The 25,430-nt window shown below is 42.4% G+C and overlaps 3 protein-coding genes across 3 annotated transcripts; 2 read left to right on the forward strand and 1 right to left on the reverse strand.

Annotated features, from left to right (window-relative positions):
* Positions 1–5,605: 5,605 nt before the first annotated feature.
* On the reverse strand, positions 5,606–6,850 carry LOC133920618 (E3 ubiquitin-protein ligase EL5-like). Its single transcript, XM_062365223.1, has one exon. It carries the CDS (start codon positions 6,475–6,477, stop codon positions 5,941–5,943), a length of 537 nt encoding a protein of 178 aa, XP_062221207.1. The 5' UTR covers positions 6,478–6,850; the 3' UTR covers positions 5,606–5,940.
* Positions 6,851–15,125: 8,275 nt separating this feature from the next.
* LOC133920619 (RING-H2 finger protein ATL74-like) lies at positions 15,126–15,838 on the forward strand. The gene has a single exon (XM_062365224.1). It carries the CDS (start codon positions 15,308–15,310, stop codon positions 15,698–15,700), a length of 393 nt encoding a protein of 130 aa, XP_062221208.1. The 5' UTR covers positions 15,126–15,307; the 3' UTR covers positions 15,701–15,838.
* A 6,294-nt stretch (positions 15,839–22,132) lies between these two features.
* LOC133920620 (E3 ubiquitin-protein ligase EL5-like) lies at positions 22,133–24,699 on the forward strand. Its single transcript, XM_062365225.1, has one exon. The coding sequence runs from the start codon at positions 23,739–23,741 to the stop codon at positions 24,288–24,290; it is 552 nt and encodes a 183-aa protein (XP_062221209.1). The 5' UTR covers positions 22,133–23,738; the 3' UTR covers positions 24,291–24,699.
* Positions 24,700–25,430: the final 731 nt, after the last annotated feature.

Consider the following 25,430-nt stretch of genomic DNA (forward strand, 5'->3'; position numbering starts at 1 on the left):
ACCTGTGACTGTGAGCGACAGCATCATCTTCTTCCAGCAGTTTGCCAGTTTCCATTTAGTCGCAGTTTAAGGTGAAAATTCAGAATAGTTGAAGCAGTGCGAGGAAAGGGAGCAACCGAGCAACACATTATGAAATTATGAAATGCAGACGCTGCATCGATGGACCAATACTGCAGGCGCACACACTTGAGTGGAGTTTGTAGAGCACACTATGAAACGCTGACGCTGTCACTGATCAGAGTTGCTCGCAGCAACCGGAAGACGAAGCGTGCTCGCCAGGCATGGCGTTCCGTCCATCAAACTGCTCGCATGCAGAAGGTCGTCACGATGTGCTGAGCTGACAAGGCTCAAGCACAGTCAAGAACTCAGCTCAATGTTTCCATCCAACCCAATCAATTTCCATTTCGAGAATTCATCTGCCCTAATCGAGAAATTTCAGTATTTGCCACCCAATTCGCGTGCCTCTCTGGAATTGCCATCCAATTCGCGTGCCTTTCAGAATATAACACCGGGCACGCGAATTTTTTCAGAATATGACATCCGCGCCAACACCTTTGGCGCGGAGGTGCTCTCTTCACCGGGCCAGACCATTATGCCCATGTGTACTGTGTAATACCCGCGCCAATGACGTTGGCGCGGACCCTCCCGCGCCAAACTGCTTGGCACGGAACATTCTCTGTAGGAACAAGTTCTTCACAGCATTCTCGAACACATAGAGGTTCCGCGCCAAGCAGTTTGGCGCGGGAGGGTCCGCGCCAACGCCATTGGCGCGGGTATTACACAGTACACAGGGGCATAATGGTCTGGCCCGGTGGAGAGAGCACCTCCGCGCCAAAGGTGTTGGCGCGGATGTCATATTCTGAAAAAATTCGTGTACCCGGTGTTATATTCTGAAAGGCACGCGAATTGGATGGCAATTTCAGAGAGGCACGCGAATTGGGTGGCAAATACTGAAATTTCTCGCCCTAATCCTAACTATCTGTGGCAACAATTCATTGCGCCGAATCAACTAAACCAACAGGCAATCGCTTAATCGCGCGTTGCAGGAGGAAACGAAAAGGATTTTTTTTTTTTTTTTGGAAAGAACAAAGAATGCCGTGCCACCGCCGTTTGCTGCCTCAATCTCCCGGCGAAGAGCTCCACCCACCGGCCGCCGCTGTCTGAACTCCTTCCTGAGCGAGCACCTCCCCTGCCTCACCGCGACCGCAGCTGGAGCTCCAGCTCGCACGCCCCCCGGCACTTCCTGCGGCGGCAGTGCTGCGGGGTCCCCTACGGCCGAACAGGTGGCGGCATGTTCTCCTTGTCGCCGCAGCGGACGCAGCCGGCGCCAAGAACGGCCATCTAGGAGGGGACGGATCCCTACGGGCTACGGAGTTCGGCTGGAAGCGAGGACAAGAGGTGATCTGGCGGCGGAGAATTTGAGATGGGATGGAGGAGCAGGAGGTAGCTCTGGTATTTGTAAATGGATCAGGGGGAGGTGGGAGAGGCCATGGCTCTGAAATTTGGGGGCTTCGGAGGGAGGGAGGGAGGGAATGTGGAATCCATGGGTTTCGTTCAAGTTTCCGGGGATTTAGGAAGCGGAGGGTATGGCATCTGTTTGAGATTTGGGTCTTTTAGATAGTTTTTTTTTTTAAGTCAGAAGCTATATTTAGGTCATGTTTAGTTAGACTGTGATTTTAGAGTTTCTGATTGGTTAGAAAGTAGTCGTGCCTGTTAAATTTTATTCATTATTTTTATAATAATTTTTAGCTTCTCAGCATATCAAAAGTCATAAAAACTATTTTTAATCTGTGATTTTAGAGTTTCTGACTATTTGAGAAATTAGTTTTGACTATTGAATTTTATTTGTTGATTTTTATAATGAATTTTTAGCTTCTTAACATATAAAAATCAAAAAAACATTTCTCTCCTACTTAAAATATTTGCTAATTTCCTATTATCGTGTGTGGTCTGCCGTCCACCTGTCCCGCACGCTCGCGTCTTCCACGTGGGCCCACGTTCCGTGCCTTCACACACGGTCCCGCCCTGCAGCGTCCTGTGTCCTGCCATGTTTCTCGCCACGTGCAAAGCATAGGCAAAAAACTAGTCTTAACTTGATTTTTAGCTTATAATTCATTTCAGTCTACATATACTTACTCGGTCAATTAAAAACCACAAGAAGCTGAAGCTAAAGATGGCCAAATGGGCCATTCGGGCTAGCCCGGTACATGCCTAGCTCGACACAGCCCGAACAGCCCATCTACTGTAACGGGCTGTGCCGTGCCGGCTCGCGTGCCTCCCGCTCGGCCCACGGCACGGCCCGTCAATGACCGTGCTGTGCCGGATCGGCCCGGGCACGATTTCGATCAGACGGGCACGATCGGTCCGGTGGGCACAGTGCCACGGACGGCCCGTTGACACAGTCAGCTCGAAAACATAAAAAAAATAGCCACAAAATTAAAAAAATATATAAAAATAGATAAAAATATAAAAAATAGATAAAATAGCTACAAAATTAAAAAAAATAAAAAATAACCGGGCATATGCGTGCCGGGCCGTATCGGCCTGAGTTGGGCCATGCCTGTGCCGGCCCGCCGTGCCGCGCGCTCGGCCCAAGCACGACCCGTGGCCTCGTGCCGTGCTGGCTCGACCTGTCTCGACTCGAACCGTACCGTACCTGGGCCGTGTCTACAATGTTGTGCCTTGGGCCGGCCCAGTAGACACGATTCATTTAGACATCTTTAGCTGAAGCTAAAAGTCAGCCATTTGAATAGTTTTTGGTTTTGTATGAAAAAAAACTATTCAAAAGGGTTGACTTTTGATCTTGGTTTTTGATGGCTTTTGGTTGATCGAAGAAATGACTGTGATTAAAATAAATTAGAAGTTGAAAAGTAGGATATGAGAGATTTTGTTTTTCTAAAAAACTAAAAATTTACTAGGAGACCACACGCGGGTGGGAAGCTTCGAAACTTTCTGCTCGGTGTTGGAGACTTCCGAGTATTTGCGCCACGTGAGATGCCGATGCTGGTGCCCATCGGTGACAAAGACATGTACGGCAATTGGCAAAGCTCAAATCCAATCAGGCATCTCCAATGGATTAGATAGTTACTATATCTCAGCTAAGAGAATATATTTCTCAAATTTATATAGATACTTTCGTTTACAATTTTATATACCTTACAGAGACGAGAATTGTTAAGGTAATTTGCAAGTACGGATTCTTCATCTTTCCTCTTAAAAATTAGTATTTGCTTCCCTCTCTTCTCTGTAAGATATGATAAAACGTGCTAAACACAACATTGAGAAGTGTGCTTTGTTAGCAAAAAGATAGTAGCTATCTCCAACTATTAGAGATGCCCTCATCAGCTCTCTTCTGCAAGACACAAGACAGGAGTACTTCAGTGAAGCAGAGAGGTATGAACTAGGGATTAAATAATTTCTGTGAAAGCTTATGAAATTTATAAATTTCGGAGGGAAACAAAATATCAAATTTCATAATTTTATTTCATTGACATGTGTAACCCACAGAGCAGAGGATGAAAATGGACAAAATTTTGGCAAAATTTCGTGAATTTCGCTCTTTTCGCCGGTGAAAAAAATTATAAAACGAAATTGAAATCCCTAGTATAAACTTACTTTGACTAAAAATTTCTATAAAAACATCTTACTTAACAAATGAAGATTAATTATACATTATGAAAGTATTTTGCATGATGATTTAGTAACATCAGTCATGTGTTCTAAATCTTTTGTAACTTTTATATATTAATGGTGAACTACAAGGAAGTTTGAACAGCTTACATTTTGGATAAGAGTAAGTACTAGGTTCTTCTATTAGAATTACTTTCATAATAATATCACTTTATTAACATATTAGTTAAAGCTAGAAAAGTAACAGTCATGTGTACGACGAAAAGTCAATAACATCTAATAAAAACAAACAGGTGGAGTTTTTTTTTTCTACTATCAGAGTGGGGAATCTCCTCTTAGTGCCACGGATTAAAGGCATGTGAGCACTACTCTACTCATCCAAGGTTTCATATCATGCTCCCTATTTTTTTCACATGCGTAAAAGTGTATTCAGTATGGTGCACTTGTGAGTGTGTGAACGTGGCGCGTTTGTGCTATACCATGTGGATGCACATGTGTGTGCCTTTATGTAATAAGAAATTAAAAGGCTTCTAATAGAGTCAAAATTATAAGAGTGTCAATTATGGATCTACTGGTCTATGGTTGGTTCTCACCTTTTTCAGGTGGGATCAAACTGGCGATTGTGATATTATTAATGGCCACTAGGTAAGTTAAACGAGCCTGGAAAAGTGGAAAGCCACGGCAGCGGTGTACAAACATCCATGAGCACAAAGTGGAGAGAGATAAGCACCTGATTGGGCATTAGTCGTCAAAACACTGTCCCCAACAAAGGAAAGGAGATACTACTGTATTAGAGGAGGGAAACCTTTCTTAGTAATTACTTAGAATTAAAAAGATGGGCATCTGAATTCTGCTTTCTTGGTGTGGTAGATGTTGACTCCAGGGGCGATGCCAAGTGTAGCTACAGTGGTGCACATGTACCCGATTAAAACAATACTTTAGTAGTAATTAGTTTATAATGATCACTATATTACTTTATAATTGTATATATTATTAGATGTACTATGATGCGGTGCATCACCGTCAATTTGGTTCTAACTTCACCCTTGGTTGACTCTGTTTTACCACAAGGAATATAGAAGCAGGCCTGTATTGATGTGTAGCTCGATGGCTAAGAGAAACGAAACATGATAGGGGTAAGTAAACGCTGGAGTTAAATCAACACCTGACAAGCAGATAAATTACGTATCCATCACGGTTCATCCTTGCCGTGTGGATAAAGGTATTGAGCCATTGGATGCAATAATATTGTTACAACAAATAGATTTGTATTGCTTTAAAAAAGAAATATCAGAATAGCACTCCAAAACATGTTTTTCTTTTTTATTGTCGCCACTTGGAGTTGAAATCCTAACCCGGCCTCATTCGAAATGTTAATATGAATTTCTCCCACCTTAAGAAAGTCTATTTAGGTATTATTTTTCCTACTGTCGAAGCTTAAGTTTTAATATGAAGATTCAAGTTTCAGTTCGAGTGTACGCAAGCGAATGACTACTTCATATTTGAAGCTATAATATATAAATTAAACTTCAGGTCCATTGCCACCCCTAGTCCTGTGTTAAAAACTTAAAATCTTTGATCGAATAGCCGTAAGAAAAGAGCTATTGTTTCAAATAAAAAAACACTCGTGGAATTTTCTTCTCCAAAAATAATGGACTCAGTGCAAAACGTAGTCCAGCCAAAAAGTTTGTGGCGAAAGTCTGATTTGTCGATAATGATCAAGTATTCTATGACGTACGCTTGTTAAAACTAACATTTGATGTCGCTGTGCTAGTGCCGACGCCTATTTATATTAAAAGCAGAATACAATAGCCTGCGAAAATAAAAGAAAATAAAACACAAAACTCCGGTGAGGCGAGCAGATCGCTCGACAGCCAATGGTGTCGCAATGTCCCCTTCACCCGGGCATTGCATCAACCATCCACCTGCTTGTCCAGGATGCAATTAGCTTGCTAACTGCTTGGTTGATTCATAGTGGAGTGGTAATTGGACATTGGTACTCTTCAGATAAGGAAAAAAGGAACAGGGTTCCAGTACAAACTGATTTCAGAGAAGCTTTCACTGGCCACCAATGCACAATAGCAAGTGAATGTTACAAGTAGAATTTATACATGCCATGGCAGTAGCACAAACATTGCCAATCCCAGTCGAAGGAGATTAACACCAAAATTATGTACTCGGATGCTATCTATCTAATCATCCATTCACTCTCCCCAAGAACTGAAGAAGAAGACAGCGGACTGAGGACAAAACGCAAGAGCTACCTACCTTTGCAGTTTGCACACAGCAAAATCAGCGCGAGCGCGCGTGCTATACCTGGCTCTCCAGGTCGAGCTGACGGCCGGCCGGCCCGGCCGCCTTGGCGCCGGCCTTGGGCGCCTGCTGCGGCGGCGGCAGCGCGGGGCGCGCGCGGCAGACGGGGCAGGTGGCGCGCGCGCAGAGCCAGACGTCGACGCAGGCGACGTGGAACGCGTGGCCGCACCCGGGCAGCGCGCGCACCGCGTCCCCGTCCTGCATGGCGCCCAGGCACACCGCGCAGTCCGCCGCCTCGCCACCGTGCGCGTCCGCCTTGAACCTGAGCACCGGCATGGCCGCCAGTGCTGCCTTGTCGATGCCCCCGCCGCCGGGCCTCTTCCCGACCGGGAGCCCCGCGCCGGAGCCCGTCCGGTGCACGCCGTCGCGGCCGCTCCACCGCACGTACAGGTAGTTCATGTACAGGATCACCCCGTACAGCACCAGGCACACCGCCGTGAACGCGCCCACCAGCTCCAGCGTCGAGCCGGAGCTGCAGCACCCGCCGTGTCCCGCCGGCGGCGGAGGATTCCCGGACGCGTCCGCCGTGGACATGCCGCTCGTCAGCTCGGATGCCACACTCCAAGCAAAGCAAAGCGAAGTTGCGAAGAGCAGCCTAGTGGCGCGCGTTTCTTGGCTGAGCTCGTCTCGTCGCTGTGCTGGTGCGAGGAGAGAATAATAATGGGATTTGGGGCGTAATGGTGGGGCTTGGATTGGTGGTCTGGAATGCCCAGATCTTGATTATGTAAGTGATTAGAACGATAATTAAGTGGTTAACTAATTGTGATTTGGTGTGCTCACTGCTCATGGATGGCAAAAGGAGAGGGCGGGCTTTTGTTGCCACAAATGGTGCCGTTGGGTAGCGATGGGCACACAGATCTGGGCATCTTCTTCTGAAATAAAAGCACACAGATTTGGAGCTAAAGATTTGACCTGATCATGGATAGCTCGACAAAGTGATTTTGCAACATATGCCCCAGTTTTCGGCTCCAAATGTTTCGTAGAAGTAAAACCTGGCTGAGTTGAGATTGATTAGGTCCGCTTAGTGGAGTATCAACTTAAAACCAGCGGTTCCGAATACACTAAATTTTTATCTAAATTATCATCTTTAATAATGCAATTTTAACTTATACTTCATACCGGTTATTTTTCATAATTTTCACGAAAAAGAGTAGAAACATATGAATTTTTTTTGTCGGCATATACCTGTTATCGGTCGGTGGACAGTTATACCTGTATCGATACTAATTCCTTTTAGTTGGTCGGCCAAATCTAGACAAAACGATTGACAAGGCAGTGCAACTTCAATCTTTTTTGTGAAGTAGGGTCACTAAGGGATGATTAGAGCCTCATCATTTTTTTGAAACACTGAAGCATTGTTTGTAGTCACAAAGCTTGTGTATCTTTGCTTGCTATCCCTGCGGCGCCGCCTCCGGATTCTTCTTCTTCTTGTTGAAGTTGGCCTGAGGAGTTGTACTGATTTACCAAGGATAAGAGAAGAAATGAAGCAAAATTCTTTGGGTGGTGATTGAGACAAGGGAATTAGGCAGAACTGGGCCAGAGGCATCCAAAGCAAGTGGGCAATAACTTGATGCCTATCCACAAGGAGCATCCCATGAGCAGCCGCAGGCCAGGGTCTCTCATTGTCTGGAACTAGTGTCCGGTGGTAAAAGGTGAAGCTGAAAACTACTCTCCGATGTGGAAATATAATTCCGTAGTTCTACTCAGCGAAAAAATCCGCACGTGGATATATCAAGTGTGCAGCAAATGGTCATGAAAAATTCCGACACTATTACAGAACTAGTTAAAAGTAGTGGCATATCAGTGCCGGTTGTATAAGAATCAGAACTGAAGATGTATCAGTGTCAGTTCTCAAGTTTCCACACGCGAACAATAATCGAGGTGTTAAGAGCCGACACTAAAACAGACTATCAATGCCGGTTCGTATTACCAACCGACACTGATACATCAATATGTGTTTTTTGCAGTAGTGCGAATAGCAAGAACTACGATGAATCAGATGTAGATCACACCAGGTCAGCATCCTGCTGTGGCTAAGTTGTGGATTCAACTAAAGAACCCGAGGTCTTACTCTCTAGCATCAGCTTACTATGTATTTTTGGACCAATCAGATAAGAGAAGGCAAAAAACAAAGATGTAAAGATATTCATTTATTTAAGAATATATTGGAACATGATACATGATATATTGCACTATCCGGTTGGTGACTATAATTCAAAATTTTCATGCATCATCTTGTTGACTATAATAGTATAACGCGCATATGTGCATTGGCTAATGATGAGATGTCGTTAGAGATGTTGGTGCGGATTGAAAAGAGATATAATTTGCGCTGGACATCTACAACATGAAATGTATTTTACAGTGGTGATTGCACGCGCACCAATGGTATATATATCTCTATTTCAGTGAATATATCGTCTAATTCTGTCCTTGTATGTTAAAATAAATATGCATTTTGTATCTACTCAAGATCCAAGGCAGTAGTTCCTAAGAAGATAAATGGATCTATCAATTTTGGCTTTCATTCTCTGCATGTAAGATGTCACGTCCCAAGAGTTACTGTATATGACGAATACAAAACTAGTGGAGTGCATGTATACGTGGCAGTCGAAACTTACATAACACTGAACAAATAGATCAGGTTTGGATGGTGACCAAAAGCGCATTGTGTTGAAAAGAGATAGCGTCCATAAAATGTATTTTGCAGTGGCGATTGCGCGCACACCAATGGTATATATCTTTCTGTGAATATATACATTATCATCTAATCCTGTTCTTGTATGTTAAAGTAGATATGCTTTTTGCACTTGTTCCACTCTGGTATACAACAAATATCATGTTTAGAAACTTGATTTTGATCCGCAGACATACTTGCATTTGGACCTTGTAGGTACTTTTTCCCTATCAAATGACCATTATTGGTTGTGTTAATATTAAATAGATAAACATACAAAGGGGCAACTACTTCAAAAAGCAAAGTTGAATTGCCTTCTTGTCCCGTGCGCACGGAGGCAAGCAACTCAAGACTGAAGGGAGCAGTTCCTAAGAAGAAGATAAAATGGATCCATCAATTTTGGCTTCCATTCTCTGCACGTAAGATGTCGTGTCTCAAGAGTTGTTGTATATGATAGAGACAAAACCAGTGGCGTACATTGTATACGTGGAAGTAGAAACTTGCATAACATTGAGCAGATGGATGAGGATTGGATGGTGACCGAAAGCTCAGGGTGTGGAAAGGCAGGAGGCTAGCCACCGGTAGCATTTTGTCTCAATTCTCGACTAGGTGAGTTTCGGAGAGAAATCCAGGTGGATTCGTGGGGTTTCAGGTAAGCGCAAGATAATTTCAATCACGATTTCAACAGCCTCGAACATCAACATACATAATTCGGAGAGTTTCAGTCTTGCTAGTTCCGATCATATTTTAAAAGAAGGCAGATTTTAGGGTACTCCATGTTAATGTGAACCGTACATTGTGGCTTGATCTAATGGTTAATATTTCTAATGGTTGCAATACTTCGAATTTGGTACTAAATTTCAAAATCGACAATGAAGCAATCACATGAGCTTTTACTTAAGTTTATGACTGAAATATTTGAATTAATTAGGGTATTTGAATCATAGGAATATCAAGAAATTTTTTTTTGAGACTTCATATTACAAACGCTTTTTCTTCATGTACAAAACCTGTCAAGATGCAAAATTTTGTGATTTGATTTTTTTACATTGTACGCCAATGTTAATGGGTTGGTCGTTGCCTTTTTTTTGGCAGGTGACCCTCTGATATTCAAGAATGCATGCATAGCTAAGTTTAGAAAGAATTAATCATGTAATTAGTGGTTTGGGTTGGGGATTTTGGATGATGGTGAATGCATGGACACTTGTACAGAGAGAGAATAGTTAGGGAGGATGGTAGCATTGCTTAAAAAAGGGTCATCCCTGTAGAGATGAAAACGGACAGAAACAATCGGAAAAAACCCCTTACCTGTTTTCACTTTCATATTTTCTCTCGAAAATAGAATCAAAAACGAAAAAATCGGAAATGGGAATGAACTCAGGAATGCAAAATATCCAAAACGAACCAATCCAAACAGAAACATGCCGATATCGATCGGGAACTGATAATTCAATGCAACCTGTGCATTGCTTCTTCAGAGTTCATGATAGTATCTACTCTGAATTCATCATGCATCTAGATGTAGTACAGAAGTACATCTAGATGTTCATTTGGAAAAACTACTTGTCATATCGTGTCTACTATAATTTGTCCTGCATAGTATGACTATGTCATTAGGATTGCCATTTATGATGATAGAATTGATCAATGTGAAAGAAAAAGAAGGGCGAGTTCATTCTTCCAGTCATGGCGAGCAAACCTTGCTGCGCAGGGAAGACGAGGACGACAGCATGCAAGTAAAAACTACTAAAAAGGGTTCGTAAATATTGGGAAAGACAAATTGATAAACAGCATAAATAGAGTTCAATCAAATAATTATGTACAACTAAAATAATCAGATTAAGAGGCATCATGTACAATCTTTGCTTTTTTAGAGCATGTGTACATTTTAACCATCTTATTACTCAGATTCGTCAAGAGATGATCGAGCATCAACACCTGATGACCCCATGAATTTTGTTGTTGGTGCACTAGCAAGTGAAGCTGTTCTTGGTCGAATACAAGGTTGGTTACTTGGTTACTAAATTGAACATCATCCTTCGTACTTGAATGTTGGCCAGTCCAAGTTTGCAATGAGAAGCATTTAGAGTATTGCTCAGATCACTTTTGAATTTTGGTTTAAAACCATTCATCATTATTTTGAAGTTCGTTAGGGGAGTGGCACAAACTTCACAGGCTACTTATGAGATCAGTGCCTAGATATTTGGAGCATTATTTACTTGTTGCATACAAAAAGTCTAGCAGATAAAAAACAATGTATATTCTTCTATAAATAGAGCCAACCATCTCCCTCGGCTGCAGTAATCTCACTTCGCTTCCAATCTCCTGAAGCCACTCCCGAGGGGTAGTATCAGTCGAAGTAGAGCGGTGGTCACCGTCTCCACTGTGGCCACCTCTACCCCTTGTGCCCGGCTTCAACGCGTCCTCTGAGCCATAGCCACCTCACGACCACTCGAGCCACCTCATGGCCATCATCCGTTGAGCCCATAGTGTGCTCTCAATCTCAAGAAGCCGCTCCCAAGGTGTAGTGACGGTCGAAGTGACCCACTACTACAAAAAAAAATCCTTCACTGCCGGTTTTAGAGCAAGCAGTGTGCAATGGACAGTGATAGTCCTGGACTATAACTGCCGGCCTAGGGATCAACAGTGAAAGAGTTATCACTAACGGCTGAAGACTTTAGCCGCCAGTGATAGTTGGACCCTGATTCGACTTTTTTAGGCCGAAAAAAGCAATAAAAAAATAACGATCAGAGGCACCCAGCCAGTCATTGCTCACCTGGCCGCACCCAACCATTCACAAGTCACGTAATTTTCACTCGCATACGGCAACCAAGACTCGAACTCACGACCTCACAGCAGGTGCGCGCATGTGACCCCTCTAACCATCTCAGCTATCGTTCGTTCGTGAGTATAATAGCAAAATCAATCCTTTTGATATCTTCTGATCGAATATTTAAATAACTATTTGGACATCTAAATGATCTTAAATGTAAAAGTTATCAACTACAAAGTTGTACATTTCGTTGAGTTCTACGATGTTCATGTAAAGTTTTTCTTCATCCAACTCCATATGAAAAAATTTGTGTCCAATCTGTGCATTGTTCCGTAAAATAGCCATAACTTTTGTATACGGAGTCTGATTTATATTCGACATCTACTTTCAAAGTTAACGAGGAGGTGCATAAAAAAACACATATTTAGACCTGTACCTTTCTTGACCCAAAAAAGACTTGAAAACCTCTCGATAGGACCTCTAAATTTTTTGGTCGAAAATTGACCTTCTCCGATTTATCTGAAATTTTTTGGAGATATAGTACTACGTCTGAATGTTAGTCCTGCGCAGACATTTTATCAATTTGAGTTACCAAAATCATGATAATTTTTTTTAATTTACAGTTTTTAACTTTGTGGCTCTATGTGTGTCTTTTTCAATAATTCCTACTAGTGTTTTAGTGTTTTACACTAGATCTAGGCTAAAAGTTTGTGGTAAGGTATGTGACTCCCTTTGTACTAGTTTATACATTTATTTGTGCATCTATATGATTTCAAATAAAAAATGATCAACTACAAAGTTGTAGATCTTATCGAGGGCTATAAATTTTTTTAAGATGAGCTATCATCAACAACAAATAAAACTTTGTTAAGATTATTTTGGTATTTAAATAACTTTAAATTAAAAAGTTTTCAACTTTAAAGTTGTAGATCTCGTCGAGGGCTACAATTTTCATACAAAGTTTTTCTCTATCCAACTTCATGTGAAAAAGTTATGATTTTTTAAGATATGCTATCATCCAATATCGATGTCGGCTCGTCACATGAACTGACAGTGATACCCATTATTACTGCCAGTTCATAACACGAACCAGTAGTGTACTTGATAAACTATCACTGTCGGGTCATGGCTAGAACTGGCAGTGATAGTTCAGATATCACTGTCGGCTGGTGCCCTCACCGTCTCTACTGCAGCTACCTCTACCCCTTATGCTCAGCCTCTCCCTAGCCAACGCACGGCTGCGCGCCCTCCTCATCTCCTCTCCCCTTTTCAATTGCGCTTAAGAATGTAATGTGAAGATAATTGTGATAATAGGTAGATCTAAACCAATGTGAAGATAATTGTGACAATACGAGAATGAAAGGGTGTACTTCCTAGAACCGTAAGGTGCAAGAGGGGGCTTTTAGGGTGGAGGATGTACTTCACTTATGTACGGCGGTAAAACCTCAGCGGATTATCATGTGCTGAGAGAGGCGTTGGAAAACCTCAAGAATAATTGTGACAATACGAGAATGAAAGGGTGTACTTTCTGGAACCGTAAGGCGCAAGAGGGGGCTTTTAGGGTGGATGGTGTACTTCACTTATGTATGGCGGTGAAACCTCAGCGGATTGTCATATGCTGAGAGAAGCGTTGGAAAGACTTTGGAGTGGAATCCTGGCCGCACACCTTGGAAGTGTGTAAGTGTTTGATCAACATGGGCAAGACGGAGGACACGTCTTGTGGGTAAAGTATACGACCTCTACAGAGTGAAAACTGATATATTAGCCGTGCTCATGGTCATGAGCGGTATGGACTCTTCACATGTTTAGTCGGGTGGTTCTGGGTTAGTTTTGGGTTGGATTTGGTGGGAACTGTGATTCAAGTTAGCTTTGTTTAAAGGTGGTTGAAACCTCGATTGTAGAGCAAGGTGGTCGGAACTTTGGCTCATGTCTTAAAGAATCATTCACATAGAAAATAGATTGCTTTTATAACTGTTTTACTACTAAAATAGCATTTATACAAATAAACCCTTAAGTTAAGCCTATCTTGACTTTTGGCCCATATATCATATTTTTTCCACACTTGCTGAGTATTCCATATACTCACGTTTGCTCTCTCTACCATAATCTTGTTGCTTCTCAGAAGGCGAAGACTACGAGGACTTTCCAGAAGATGGAGCTAAATTCTAGGCAATCGACTTTTTGATCGATTGCCTGTGGAGTTAGGTGTCGTGCTAAGTTTATTTCCATTGCTTTGTAATCTTCTTTTAGACTCTTGGGTCATTGATGTAATAAAGTAACGTTATAATAATGAATATTGTGTCTGCTACTCACTTATGACGTCACTACGTGTATATAACTTGATCTTGTCATACATGTAGTTTACATTCGGTTTGATCTTAAAACCGGGTGTGACATGTTTTGACCATGCATTTAGATGTATTGTTGTCACCTGGATGCCGCAAGATACAAAACAGATATTTTACCATATAAAATACTCTACCTCGAATATTTCGACATGCGGGTCTCCGTATAAGTTTGAGATTTAGTGGATCCCTATGATGAAGAGTTTATGATAGAGTATTTTTATATATGTGAATAGATTATCACTGCTGATTTTAGCCTTAAACTGACAATGATAGTTAGATTATCACTGTCAGGTTTATGGCTAGAATCGGCAGCGATAGTTGAATTTTCACTGTCGGTTCAAGGCTAGAATCGGTAATGATATATACCATCATCACTGCCGGTTCAAAACTCTAACAACGATACCAATTGTGAACTAGCAATGATGATATTTTTTTAGTAGTGTAGTGATGGTTGATTCAGATGAAGGTGTATTGTCCCGTTTAGCGCATCACTCGATAACATTAGTGAACTAGCAGGAAATTGTCCCATCGCGGACATCTGTAATAAGTTTAGTTGCACGTGTTTTAGAACATCATCTATTTTTATTGGACACATCTAAAATCTATACGTGCATGCTTTAGATAGCATGTACATCTATTTTTAATAAATAAAATCTAAACATGAGCAATTTATTCTATTTTTAGATTTTTTATATCTATACTTGCAATATTTATTTGCGACCCATTTCAATGCGTGATAAAAATAGAGAAATTATTTGATAAAAAATCTATTTATTTGTCTGCCCCTTAAATGCATTTATGTAAGTAACTTTATAAAAATTCATAACCAAATTAGAATAGATCCGTAAGCAACTTAAGAAATAGATTAAAGCAATTCAGATCATGTGTTCAACAAAATTTATGAACAAATTAGAACCATTCAAAGTCAATAATAGATTTAGATGCTACATATTTTTAATAAAAAATTAGAACAATTTGTGAATAATTTTGCTGCAAGCAAATTTTAGAAAAAGAAATTGGTTCAAGCTCGCAAACAATTTTGTATACTTTTAGAATCTATATAGATGTGCTTGTAATAAAACTAAAGCATGCATATGTAGTTTCTAGGTTTTGCCATTTTCATTTAGCAATTTTGCTATTTTTTAAAGTTCTTACAACCAATTCATTTTTCAATTACTATCCTAGCCTATCGGATCGACATGGTTAGATTTGATTAGGATGGTGATTGAAAATTATGATGGTTTCGAACCCTTGAAAAATAATCTCACCTAGTTACAGATAGAGTACGGCTCGATTCCATGTATCTGCAATGCAACATAGACAAAGTCCCTGTGTATGAAAAAAAGTTGAAGCTACCGCATCTACCAAACCAACGCCATAGGGCGGCACGGTGGCCCAGAGCGCGGCGCCTCACCAACCAACAAGGCAACCAGCCGTCCATGTGGTCCTCCCCCTTCCAGGGTCCCAGCAGCATCGCCGCCACCGTCGCCGCACCCGCGGACGCGTCAGACGCCACTGCCAGCACAGGAAGCTGCAGGGTGTGCGAGCGCCAGGGTCAAAGCCTTGATGACCGGTAAAGAAAGGGACACGGTGGTGCTCGTCTGCCTTGCCTGCGCGTCGTGCCTCATCGTGGCCACGCGAGCCTTCGCAAATGGCTACGCGGCCGCGAGCAGCGCCGGGGCTGTTGCCAACGGCAGCGGCCGGCGTGGGCTGGCACCGTCCGCGCTCGCGGCGATCCCAAAGCTCACGTACCGGAGGGGCTGCGTCGCCGCCGCCGTCGTCGGGTGGGCACAGTGCGCGATCTGCCTCGCTGTGGTGCGGGATGGGGAGGTGGTGCGGCTGCTGTCGGCGTGCGGGTACCTGTTCCACGTCGAATGCATCGACCTGTGGCTGCGCTCGCACGCCACGTGCCCGCAGTGCCGGCGGGACGACGGCGAGGCGGCCACCGAGAAAGTTTAATTTGAGCTCGCCGCCGCCCGGACCAGGAAGAAACGCCGTCGCCACTCGCTTGCTCAACATGTTTCCCTCCGCCATGATATGCACTTCTCAAGAACTGTACATATCAGATACAGTTTTTTTAAAAAAAAAAAAATCTTACGATAGTAGCTATTCTTTAGTCATCGGATGAACCTCATCTGTTCATCATACACTTGGTTTTGTGATTTTGTTATATGCAAGATGTACATTTAAGTATTGAAAAAAGTTCAAAAAAAGTATTAAACATGTCGAGATCAGGGGACCTTGCAGGAACTCTGATAAGGATTGGCTCCATCTCGATAATGAAATGCGTGGCAGATTAGTCAATTTTGCAAGGATATTGTAAGAAAACTATATCTATCTGAAAGACTATTGTAAGAAAAACTAATTTAGTTTAGTTGGTCATCCTGATTTGACGGTAGCCAATGCGAAACAATATGTGAAATGGATATTCAGAATTTTGTTCATATTTAGTGAATTAAGTTCAAGCGGCTAACATTTTACTATCATCTCAATCCAACAATGCCATTTTTACTCAGTCAATGACGCAAATAAAAATCTTGAGAAAAACCTTGTGCTCTTGCTCTGTTTTTTCAGTTAAAAAAAAACAGTGTTCTTAGGTTGCCTATGTCAATGTGCGTGCGGATAGAAAGATCACATTTTCGTGGAGAACTAAATGGGCCACTGTGTCTAGACAAATATCTTGTGTCACTGTTAATATAGTCGTTGTTGCCATGGTATATGCAAATATCTTGTGTAATATGTTCTTCGAGTTTGATAGAGATTGCGCAGAATCTCGAGCTAGATGTGGACGCAGCCAACACCAGATGCACGAACTGGTGAGAACCCCATCCATCGTCAGGATGCCCCAACTGCCAAGTATTCCCTAGACAGCAACAAAAATATCTTACGGATATTTTGAAACAGGACGAGGCAGAAGCACGAATCTCAAAGGTAATATATGAAATATTTATGCATTTTGGGCTGTGAAAAAGAAACTCTTTCTAAGTTCACTCGCACCGTGCTCGAGCTAACTCGAAGAAGCTTGAGTCCAACTAAGAATATGCCCTTCAAAGTCACAAACTTTTGTCACTAACCCACCTACAAGCCCTTCATCAACAGCCATTTTTAGTTTAGTTAAGTATTTTCAGTAGTCTGGTGACTTTGCGAGCATCTTTATCTTTACAATCTTGATGCCGTCGCGTTTGAGCTCTGGAGCTATCCACGTCAGCTCTTAATTCTGAACCGTCGGATCTGAACACCAGCTGATGATATCCGTTCGACCTGAAGCTCGCTGGCTCGTTGCTTGGCTCCTTCCAGAATACGCCCCGTCGGAGCCTTCCAGAGACCTCTGTCTTCCTTCTCACGTTTCAAAAACTCCGTCCTGCCCAGCCTCTGCGCAACCCACCCGCACCTGCTCCCCCAAACCCCACCTTGCGTGAGAGGAGACGCAGCGGCAACCATGGCGACAGATCGAGAGAAGGAGCAAGAGCAGGAGGCGGAGCTGGAGAGCGCCATGTACGCCAACTGCCTCCTCCTCGGCCTCGACCCTGCGTCCTCACCCCCCCCCCCTCCTCCTCTCCCTCACTGAGCAGAGGTAGAAGTACTGGTATTCGGTTGGCGCGGAGTATGAAGTTCATTCGGACTTGGATCGTTTTTTCTAGTCGGTAAGGCACCCTAACTTGTTCGGATGGATTTGTATCAATGGATTTAGGTCTGCGAGATCTCTCAACAGCTAGGAGGAATCAAATCGATACTTTTGTAGGCATATGTAGTCTGCATGAGGACCATATATAGTCAACAAAAACCGGGGTCGATCGGGTGAAGGGTCAAGGTCGCGGGACGTGGGTCAAATGTTGGCTAAAACTGTGGGTTGAAGTGTCGATTTCTCTCATTATGTTTTTTATCTTCTCCCTATATTATGTTGATTGTGTTTTTGTTTCTATTTGCATACACGAGAGACACAAAATAAAAAAATCATAAGTTTATAGAGTTCTATGATGTAAGATCAGCCCCTTGATTAAAAATGAGATAGGTGGAAAACGAATCAAGTTGGAACGAAGGCGTCCTGGTGGAACACGTAGAAAGTACGATTATGATCTCTCACCTATGTGTCTGAATAATAATTATTTGATACCACAGTTAGGTTGATTTCTGTCTGTGACTATGCTTCTCTCTATGATAAAATAACTATCTTAGTTTGCTGTGGTTCTGGAGACCACATGCTCCTGATGGTACTTTGGAAGTTTAAAGTTATTTCTGATAATTTTGCAAGTTAGGAGTACAACACCAGTGTTTGTTGACTTCAGTTTATTTGAATAATTCTCTTGCAGTTCAAAATATCTGGTTTCTGTACGCATCCTCTTGAGTCATTTTTATCGTGTGGTTCACCAGATCCTGAACAATACAATATTTAAAGTGTAGATATGCCTGTCTTAGGTCCTCTCAAGATGCCCATTGAGTTTTGGGCAGAACTCTTTTGTACTTATTTGTCATACATGCGAAATGGTTTATTACTTTATCAATGGAATGTTTCTGATGTACTTCACTGATGTGATGAAACTTTAACATAAACAGCAATATGTGCTAGAGTAATGTCTGGCGTACCATATATTAGCAGGAGACCAACAGTCTAAAATTATAATATAAGATTACCAAGCTCATATGCATGTATAGTTATTCTCTGATAGTTTCTCTATTGATAATTCAGAATACAAAATGCATGATTGCATTGCATTTTTGCTTGACGAGTTCAGAATTGATAGGAGAGGATCAGGCAAGACCACCTTGCTGCTCGCGTTGGCCGGAAGGCTTGACAAAGATCTCAAGGTTATAAAATGGAATGTTATACTATACTTCTTGCAGTAACTACGCCTTCAAAAAACCAAACCGTGTATTCCCTCATGTGCATTCATCAGCATCTTAGTTTACTCTCAACTTCTGTACAAAACGGGCAGCCAAGAAACAGGACACCTTTTGTGGGCACTTGCTGAGACGGATTACTAACATTGAAACAATATGCGGATTAAAGACAAAGTGACCTACAATGGACACGAGATGACAGAGTTTGTGCCTGAGAGGATGGCCGTGTACATCAGCCAGCATGACCTCCACATAGGAGAGATGACTGAGGGAGACACTCGCGTTCTCCGCGTGCTGCTTGGGTGTTGGCTCCTGCTTTGGTACGATTCTGAACAATTAGTTACACAAGCACACGCATTCATTTGGGCGGCTTGCAGATTTATACGGGGTTAGCATGGTTTGATTGACATGCTTATCAGGCTTTCCTTCTTTCCTTTTATGTTGTCAGATACATGATTTATTTAGTGCTTTTTTTTGAACAAGTGATTATAACTAATTTTTAGTTAAGCAATTTGTAGTAGTAGGAGGAACCATGACCCCCTTTGGCGGTCAAGAAGCTCCGCCCCTGTGTCCAGGCAAGAGAAGGCAGCAAATATCAAGCCTGATGCTGATATCGATGCATTCATGAAGGCAAGTATTTACAAAAACTGACCAAATCCAGAATATTTTGCTGTCTTTTGTAAAACTATTCATGAACGCTTAACTAAGCAGAAGTGAAGACTTACTATGATCTTCTTAACTTAATTAGCACTACTACAGAACCTGTCATAGATAGCGGTCCATCACTTTCGGTTCACCAAAAATCGACACTGGTACAGTTATAACTGCCAGTTTGTAAAAAAGTATTATCATTGCCGATTCTTAATAAAAAACCGGCACTGATGCTTACGTATCATTGTCAGTTTGTAATAAAAACCGACAGTGATAGGCTATCACACTATTGGTTTTTATTACTAACCAGCAGTGATGAGCTGTCCGGACCTGAAATTGCAATCCAATCGGATTTTAACTCGACCTCCAGTCCGGCTCTCTCTCTCTTATCTCTTTGTGTCGGCTCTCTCACTCCCTTATCTCCTAGCCTCCGCTTCTCTTTCTCTCTGCCTTCGCCTCTCTCACTCCCTACCTTCTTCCCCCATCGTCGGCCTTGCTCCTCTCCACCCCATTGTACCCCATCCCAGCGACGATGGAGGCCAGCGGAGGCAGAGGCTAGCGGCGACGGAGCGCGCCAGATCCCCTTCTCCCCACCGACCTCCTCCCCTCGCGAGATCCATGGTGAGGTCCGGTGGGGATCCAGCCATGGATCTCGCTAGGGCGGCGGGCGTGAGGAGGTAGAGGCACCAGATCAGCAGCGACGATGAGCTCCATCATGTGGGGCTGGCAGTAGGCTTGACTCAATGCATCGAGCTGGTTCGTTTGCCTAGCCTTTTTTCTTTTTTCTTTTTTGTTTTTCTAAAAAGCTTCATCAATGCCGGTTCCAAAATTGGCACTGCTAGTCCTTTGACTATCAGTTCCGCTTGAGTAGTGTCGATTTTAAAACCGGTACTGATGAGGTTTTGGAATTGACACTGTTAACCTATTTTGGTGCATTGGAGGCGTCTGCAATGGGCGGGCAAGAGGCCAATGTGGTCACTGACTATATTCTGAAGGTACATGCAACTTTGCTACAGCCTAGAATATTTCAGATTGAATTACTCTAATCTGTGGTTACTATATACACATCACTTACTTTAGATATTAGAACTAGAGATATGAGCAGGCACGATGGTAGGGGTTGGGATGCTGAGGGGCATCTCTGGTGGACAACGAAAGCGTGTTACAACCGGTAAAAAAGGAAATCTTTTTTCAGTTAAAAAACATTGGCTTTATGTAAGAGCGTTGTGAATGATTTTCTTTGGATGTATCTTGTATGTGAGATATGCTGGTTGGGCCTGCCAGGGCGCTTTTAATGGACGAAATCTCAACTGGGCTTGACTGCTCCATTACATTCCAGATTCTGAACTCGCTCAGGCAGTCCATTACATTTGTACCATGTTCTAAATGCTGAAGAACAAAATTACCATTTTACTTACTGATTTTTCTTTATTTCCTTTTCTACCAGGTTACTAATCCTGAAGAACAAAGTACTGGTGGTCTATTGCTAACACAAGAAACTAAAGAGAAACCTTCTGTTGGAACAGTGAGTATTTCGGTCTGTAGTCTTGCTTTATTTAATCCAGGTTCTGATGCCAAATCTGCCTCCATGTCATATTGTGTGACCTAACAGTCCCAAATCCAAAATCAAGGTGCTTGAGGTACATTCTATAATACATATTGAAAATCTACCACTGCTCCATTCTAAGAGCACAGTTTGCCTTACAAATTTTTTCATTAATTTGGTTGGCTCATTTTTCTCAAAAACCAATTGATTGACTTCCTTTTCTCTTATCCTGTTTTCCTGTTGTTACATGTTTTCACATGCATTTGTTTGTCAATGCTACCATAACCAATCATTCGGTATAACCTATCTTTGCTTCTCAAAATATAACATGTCTATTCAGTTTATGCATCTTAACTAAGTGTGATTTCTTCTCTTAAGTTCTGATATGTTGACAACAATGAAGATAATGAAGAAGATTACATCAATCTATCAAGTGTAGCTATCTATTCTATGCTGATCATTGATTTAAAGCCAAATTTAACATAGCTAACACACACGCACACGCACGCGCGCGCACACACACACTATATATATATACACACTATAGGTATATTCTGCAGGTATACTCACTGTAGTTCATGTCTGCGCACACCTCACAAGTTGTGACTCACAATATTTCGGGTTGTAACTCACAGTGTTTCGGGTTGTAACTGAGGATGTGCGCAATATGAATAACAAGTTGTAACTCACAGTGTTTCGAGTTGTAACTGAGGGATGTGCGTAGTGCGAATAACAAGTTGTAACTCACAATGTTAGCTTCTCGTGTTGCAATTATGTATTTCTGGACGTGAAATTGTAACTGATCTACCTAACAAATTGTAACTCACAGTGTTTCGAGTTATAACTAGGGATGTGCGCAGTGCGAATAGCAACTGCACATATGCGCAGAATATATATATTACCAGGATTAAGAAGACGATGAAACCGAAGAAGATGATAACAGCATTTACTAGCAGGCAGGATAATCATGCGAAAATTTTGACAATCAAATCTGAATCACCATGATTAAATTTGTGTCTGATATGGAACTAGACTTTGTTGTTATTTGTATCAACTTAAGTACCTATGTCTATATGTAAATTATGTAGAACTATTTATACTCCCCTAATATAGTACTGAGATAAGGCATAACGAACTGTTTTAACTACCCTTCAACTAATATCCTTAGTACTACATACCAAGTATTATTCGATTAAACATGTTATTGTATAATCTGTTTTATGTGAAACCTCATGATATTTCTTCTTTACTTCAATTTACAATAGATTTCCATTATATTCATCGACGGGTCATATGGCGTGCCGTTACTATTTTATAGTTATATATTTATATTTTGGTAACTTTCCAAGTAAATTAAAAAAGATTCTCACAGAACTTGTTTGTTTTTAAAATTTACTCAAAGGCCCTTTATTGGGCTGTCCTGTACCGCAGAGCAGAGAATTGGGCTGATCAAGGCAACTGAAATGACTGACTGAGCCCAATTGGTCTTGGACTCTTTTAGTTTCGGGCTATCAATGTTCTTTTATTCTTTTAATTCTTTTGATGATGATGGTATCGAACATACTGAAACAAATTTTCTTATGGTTCTTGGAAAGTTACCAAGAAAACCCAAATTTAAAACATGAGTCTTGGTAACAGAGGTACTGAAATTTACATAAAGTACCAATTCTTAGTACATGCTATCATTTTGGTATCTCTCCAAGGATGGTAACAAAGCTCTACTAATTAACACATCCACATCAATCTATATCACTGGTTGAGAAGTTTAGCAAGATGCCATTTTAATAATCTGTTAACCACGGCACTGTCTAGCAGGTTAAAGAGCCATTGAACAACTGCCTTCGATTAAACAATGCAGCGCGCACGGAGAGCATGACATTATCTTAGATCCTCAAAGATTTCGCACATATATACTATATGTACACGTACATACATATGCCTATATCTGTTTGGAGATTCCAGTTTATGACTTGAGTTATCTATGACGCACGTACGAGCATGCGCAAGGGCAGAATACGTGCAGGAGACAGTGCATTTGACCTTCCCGTTGTGCACTCGTGGGAGCCTTTCCTTATGGCTCAATCAGATCAGATTTGTGACATGTCGCTGTGCTGCAAGTTACAGTGACCTAGGCACCCTTCTCGTATTTTTCTCAGCTCCTCTCTTAAAGTATTTGCGTCACAATATGCAGTAGTGCTGTTTGGCTCAGCTACTACATTAGTGCTATTACTTTTCCACAGCAGAAGCTAGGGTGATGCCAAGTGGTATGACTTTGCAGCAACTTATGAGTAACAAAAGGATGAGATGAACTGAGAAACAGAACTTGCCTCTTACCACTTTACCAGATGCTTTCATGAGTTAGATTCTGCAAAAGCAGAGGCTGTGCCAATGAGGGGGGCTATAATTTCTAATGCAGTCAAATATGTTCCCAGGTAAAAGTAGAACACGAGGGCTACACTTTCTAATGGATGTTTTTGACTTGCTAAATGAAGGGAAAATACACCCTCAAACTAATTAAACAACTAAGAATTCAACCCATCATAATTTATCGATTCTTTACCAGAACAAAAACAAAATATTTTATGATCTAGCCCATTTCATACCACATTCTAGTGGATCAGAAATTCTAAAGTCAACTCCAATACCATGGGCAACAAAACTCCTCCAAGCTGTGCCGCAGGGTATATGCTCAACTAATAAATGCGTTGTTAAACTTTCCTTATGCCTAATCCCTCTAACTAATCTGCTGTTATTCTTAATCACATCCATGCTTTTCAACGGATAAAATTAAAAACATTTCGCCCAACTTGCATGGCTTATATATAGCCAATCCCAAGCAATTAAGCTAAGGCTCCCCAAGAATCTAAGATCCCAGCACGATCCTCAGCTTGCAAACGAAATCAGCCGCCTGCACTGCGCGCGCACGGGTCGTGCCAGAAGCGAGCTACGGCCTGGTGAGCCATGTCGCTGTCGTCGAGCTCCAACTCTCTGCCCTACTCCACGGACAAGGGCGGCTACAGCACCAACGACACGCTCATCCTCCTCGGCATCGGCTTCGGCGCCACCGCCGTCTCCGTCCTCATCATCGTGCTCTGCGAGTGCCTGTGCTGCCGCCGCCGCCGCGCCGGGGGCACCGTCGTGTACGTGGCGGCCCGGCCGTTCTTCATGCACGGCGCCACTGACGGCGATGGTGGCGCCGGGCTGAGCCCCTCCGCCGTGGCCACGCTGCCGTCGTTCGTGTTCCGCAGGGGCGCGGCGGTGGGCGGCGGCAGCGGCAGCAGCAAGGGCGACGACCGCGGCGAGGGCAGTGGGCGCGGGTGGGCGCAGTGCGCGGTGTGCCTGAGCCTGGTGCAGGAGGGGGAGGTGGTGAGGCGGTTGCCGGCGTGCATGCACCTGTTCCACGTCGGCTGCATCGACATGTGGCTCCGCTCCCACTCCACGTGTCCTCTATGTCGGGCTACGGTGGAGCCTACCAAGGAGGCGTCTTCAAAAGAGCAGCCGCCTCCGGTGTAACGCAAGCGTCGGCCAGTACAATGAATGCGTAAAAAATAGGGTTCTTGGCAGTGGCGAATCAGAGAAAAAAAAAAAGAGCAAGGCTAGTCCTCTCCTTCTTCCTCCTTCCTTTTCTCCTTTTCTTCTTCCTCTTTCTCTTCTTCTTTCTCTTCCATATCTAAAAATTGAAGCTCGAAGTGAACCTAGGGTAGGACGGTTTGAGCCCCAACCCCACCGGTGGATCCGCCGTTGGTTCTGGGAATGTACAATGATGTACGATGTATGTGTTGTGTATACGACTAGCTATAAAAGTTTTGTATCGTGTTCTTCCTTCTCAGAGGCTGTTTGCAACGGAGGAGTTTTTCCCAATTAATGTGGGAATTGAAGTGACTCTTATGATTGCTAAAAATGCGTTAGATTCTCGACCAAGCCTGGAGAAACTTCTTGCTAATGTTTGAGCGCAGTATTTTACCGGATTATGCGCTTGAACTTTTCTCGTGCATACAATTGTCCATTTGTGGTCCCTATGTGGTCCCTATGTGTATGTTCAAATATTGTGAGATTGTTTTGCAAGTGATCTCCATGATGATGATAGAGTTTGGAAGCATGAAATGGGCAGCCCTCTCTGGTTGGCTGTTGAGATTGACCTGTTACAGAATAATGGAGAAATCATCCTCTAGTCAATGTACTTATTTCTTTTTATCTTATTGTGATTTAGCGAGGAGCATTTCAACATCCAAGATGATGAGTATCTATCCGATTATCTCATTGTTTCCCTTTGGCAGATCAGTTCAAATTGTCGTGCACTATATGAAATGACAGAGACGTAAGCAAATGTTTATAAATGTTCTGTTCGTCAGGCTCATTGCAATCAACTACGTCAGCTTCACAAGATTGTCTAGATCAATGTGGTAGTTAAACCGTTAAAGAAAACTAGGGTCTGTTTGAAAGAGTGCTATAAATTTTAAATGATTTTCATCTCATTTTCTAAACAAGCCCTTGAATGTCTCGTGCTTATCTTACTTACAAGCTTAGCTACTCAGCTTGAGGGTAAATTTTTTATGTCACCGAAAACTTCTCCAATTCCGAATATACCATTGAAAACTGCCTTATTCTTTTGGTGCCACTGTCCTTAAACCCTTTGCCCAAAAATGCCACTTT

Source organism: Phragmites australis, chromosome 6 (assembly GCF_958298935.1).
Source record: "Phragmites australis chromosome 6, lpPhrAust1.1, whole genome shotgun sequence".
NCBI lineage: Eukaryota > Viridiplantae > Streptophyta > Magnoliopsida > Poales > Poaceae > Phragmites > Phragmites australis.

Excerpts from the sequence above, each read along its gene's own strand:
- LOC133920618 (XM_062365223.1), bottom strand. The coding sequence starts at position 6,477 with ATGTCCACGGCGGACGCGTCCGGGAATCCTCCGCCGCCGGCGGGACAC.
- LOC133920619 (XM_062365224.1), top strand. The coding sequence starts at position 15,308 with ATGACCGGTAAAGAAAGGGACACGGTGGTGCTCGTCTGCCTTGCCTGC.
- LOC133920620 (XM_062365225.1), top strand. The coding sequence starts at position 23,739 with ATGTCGCTGTCGTCGAGCTCCAACTCTCTGCCCTACTCCACGGACAAG.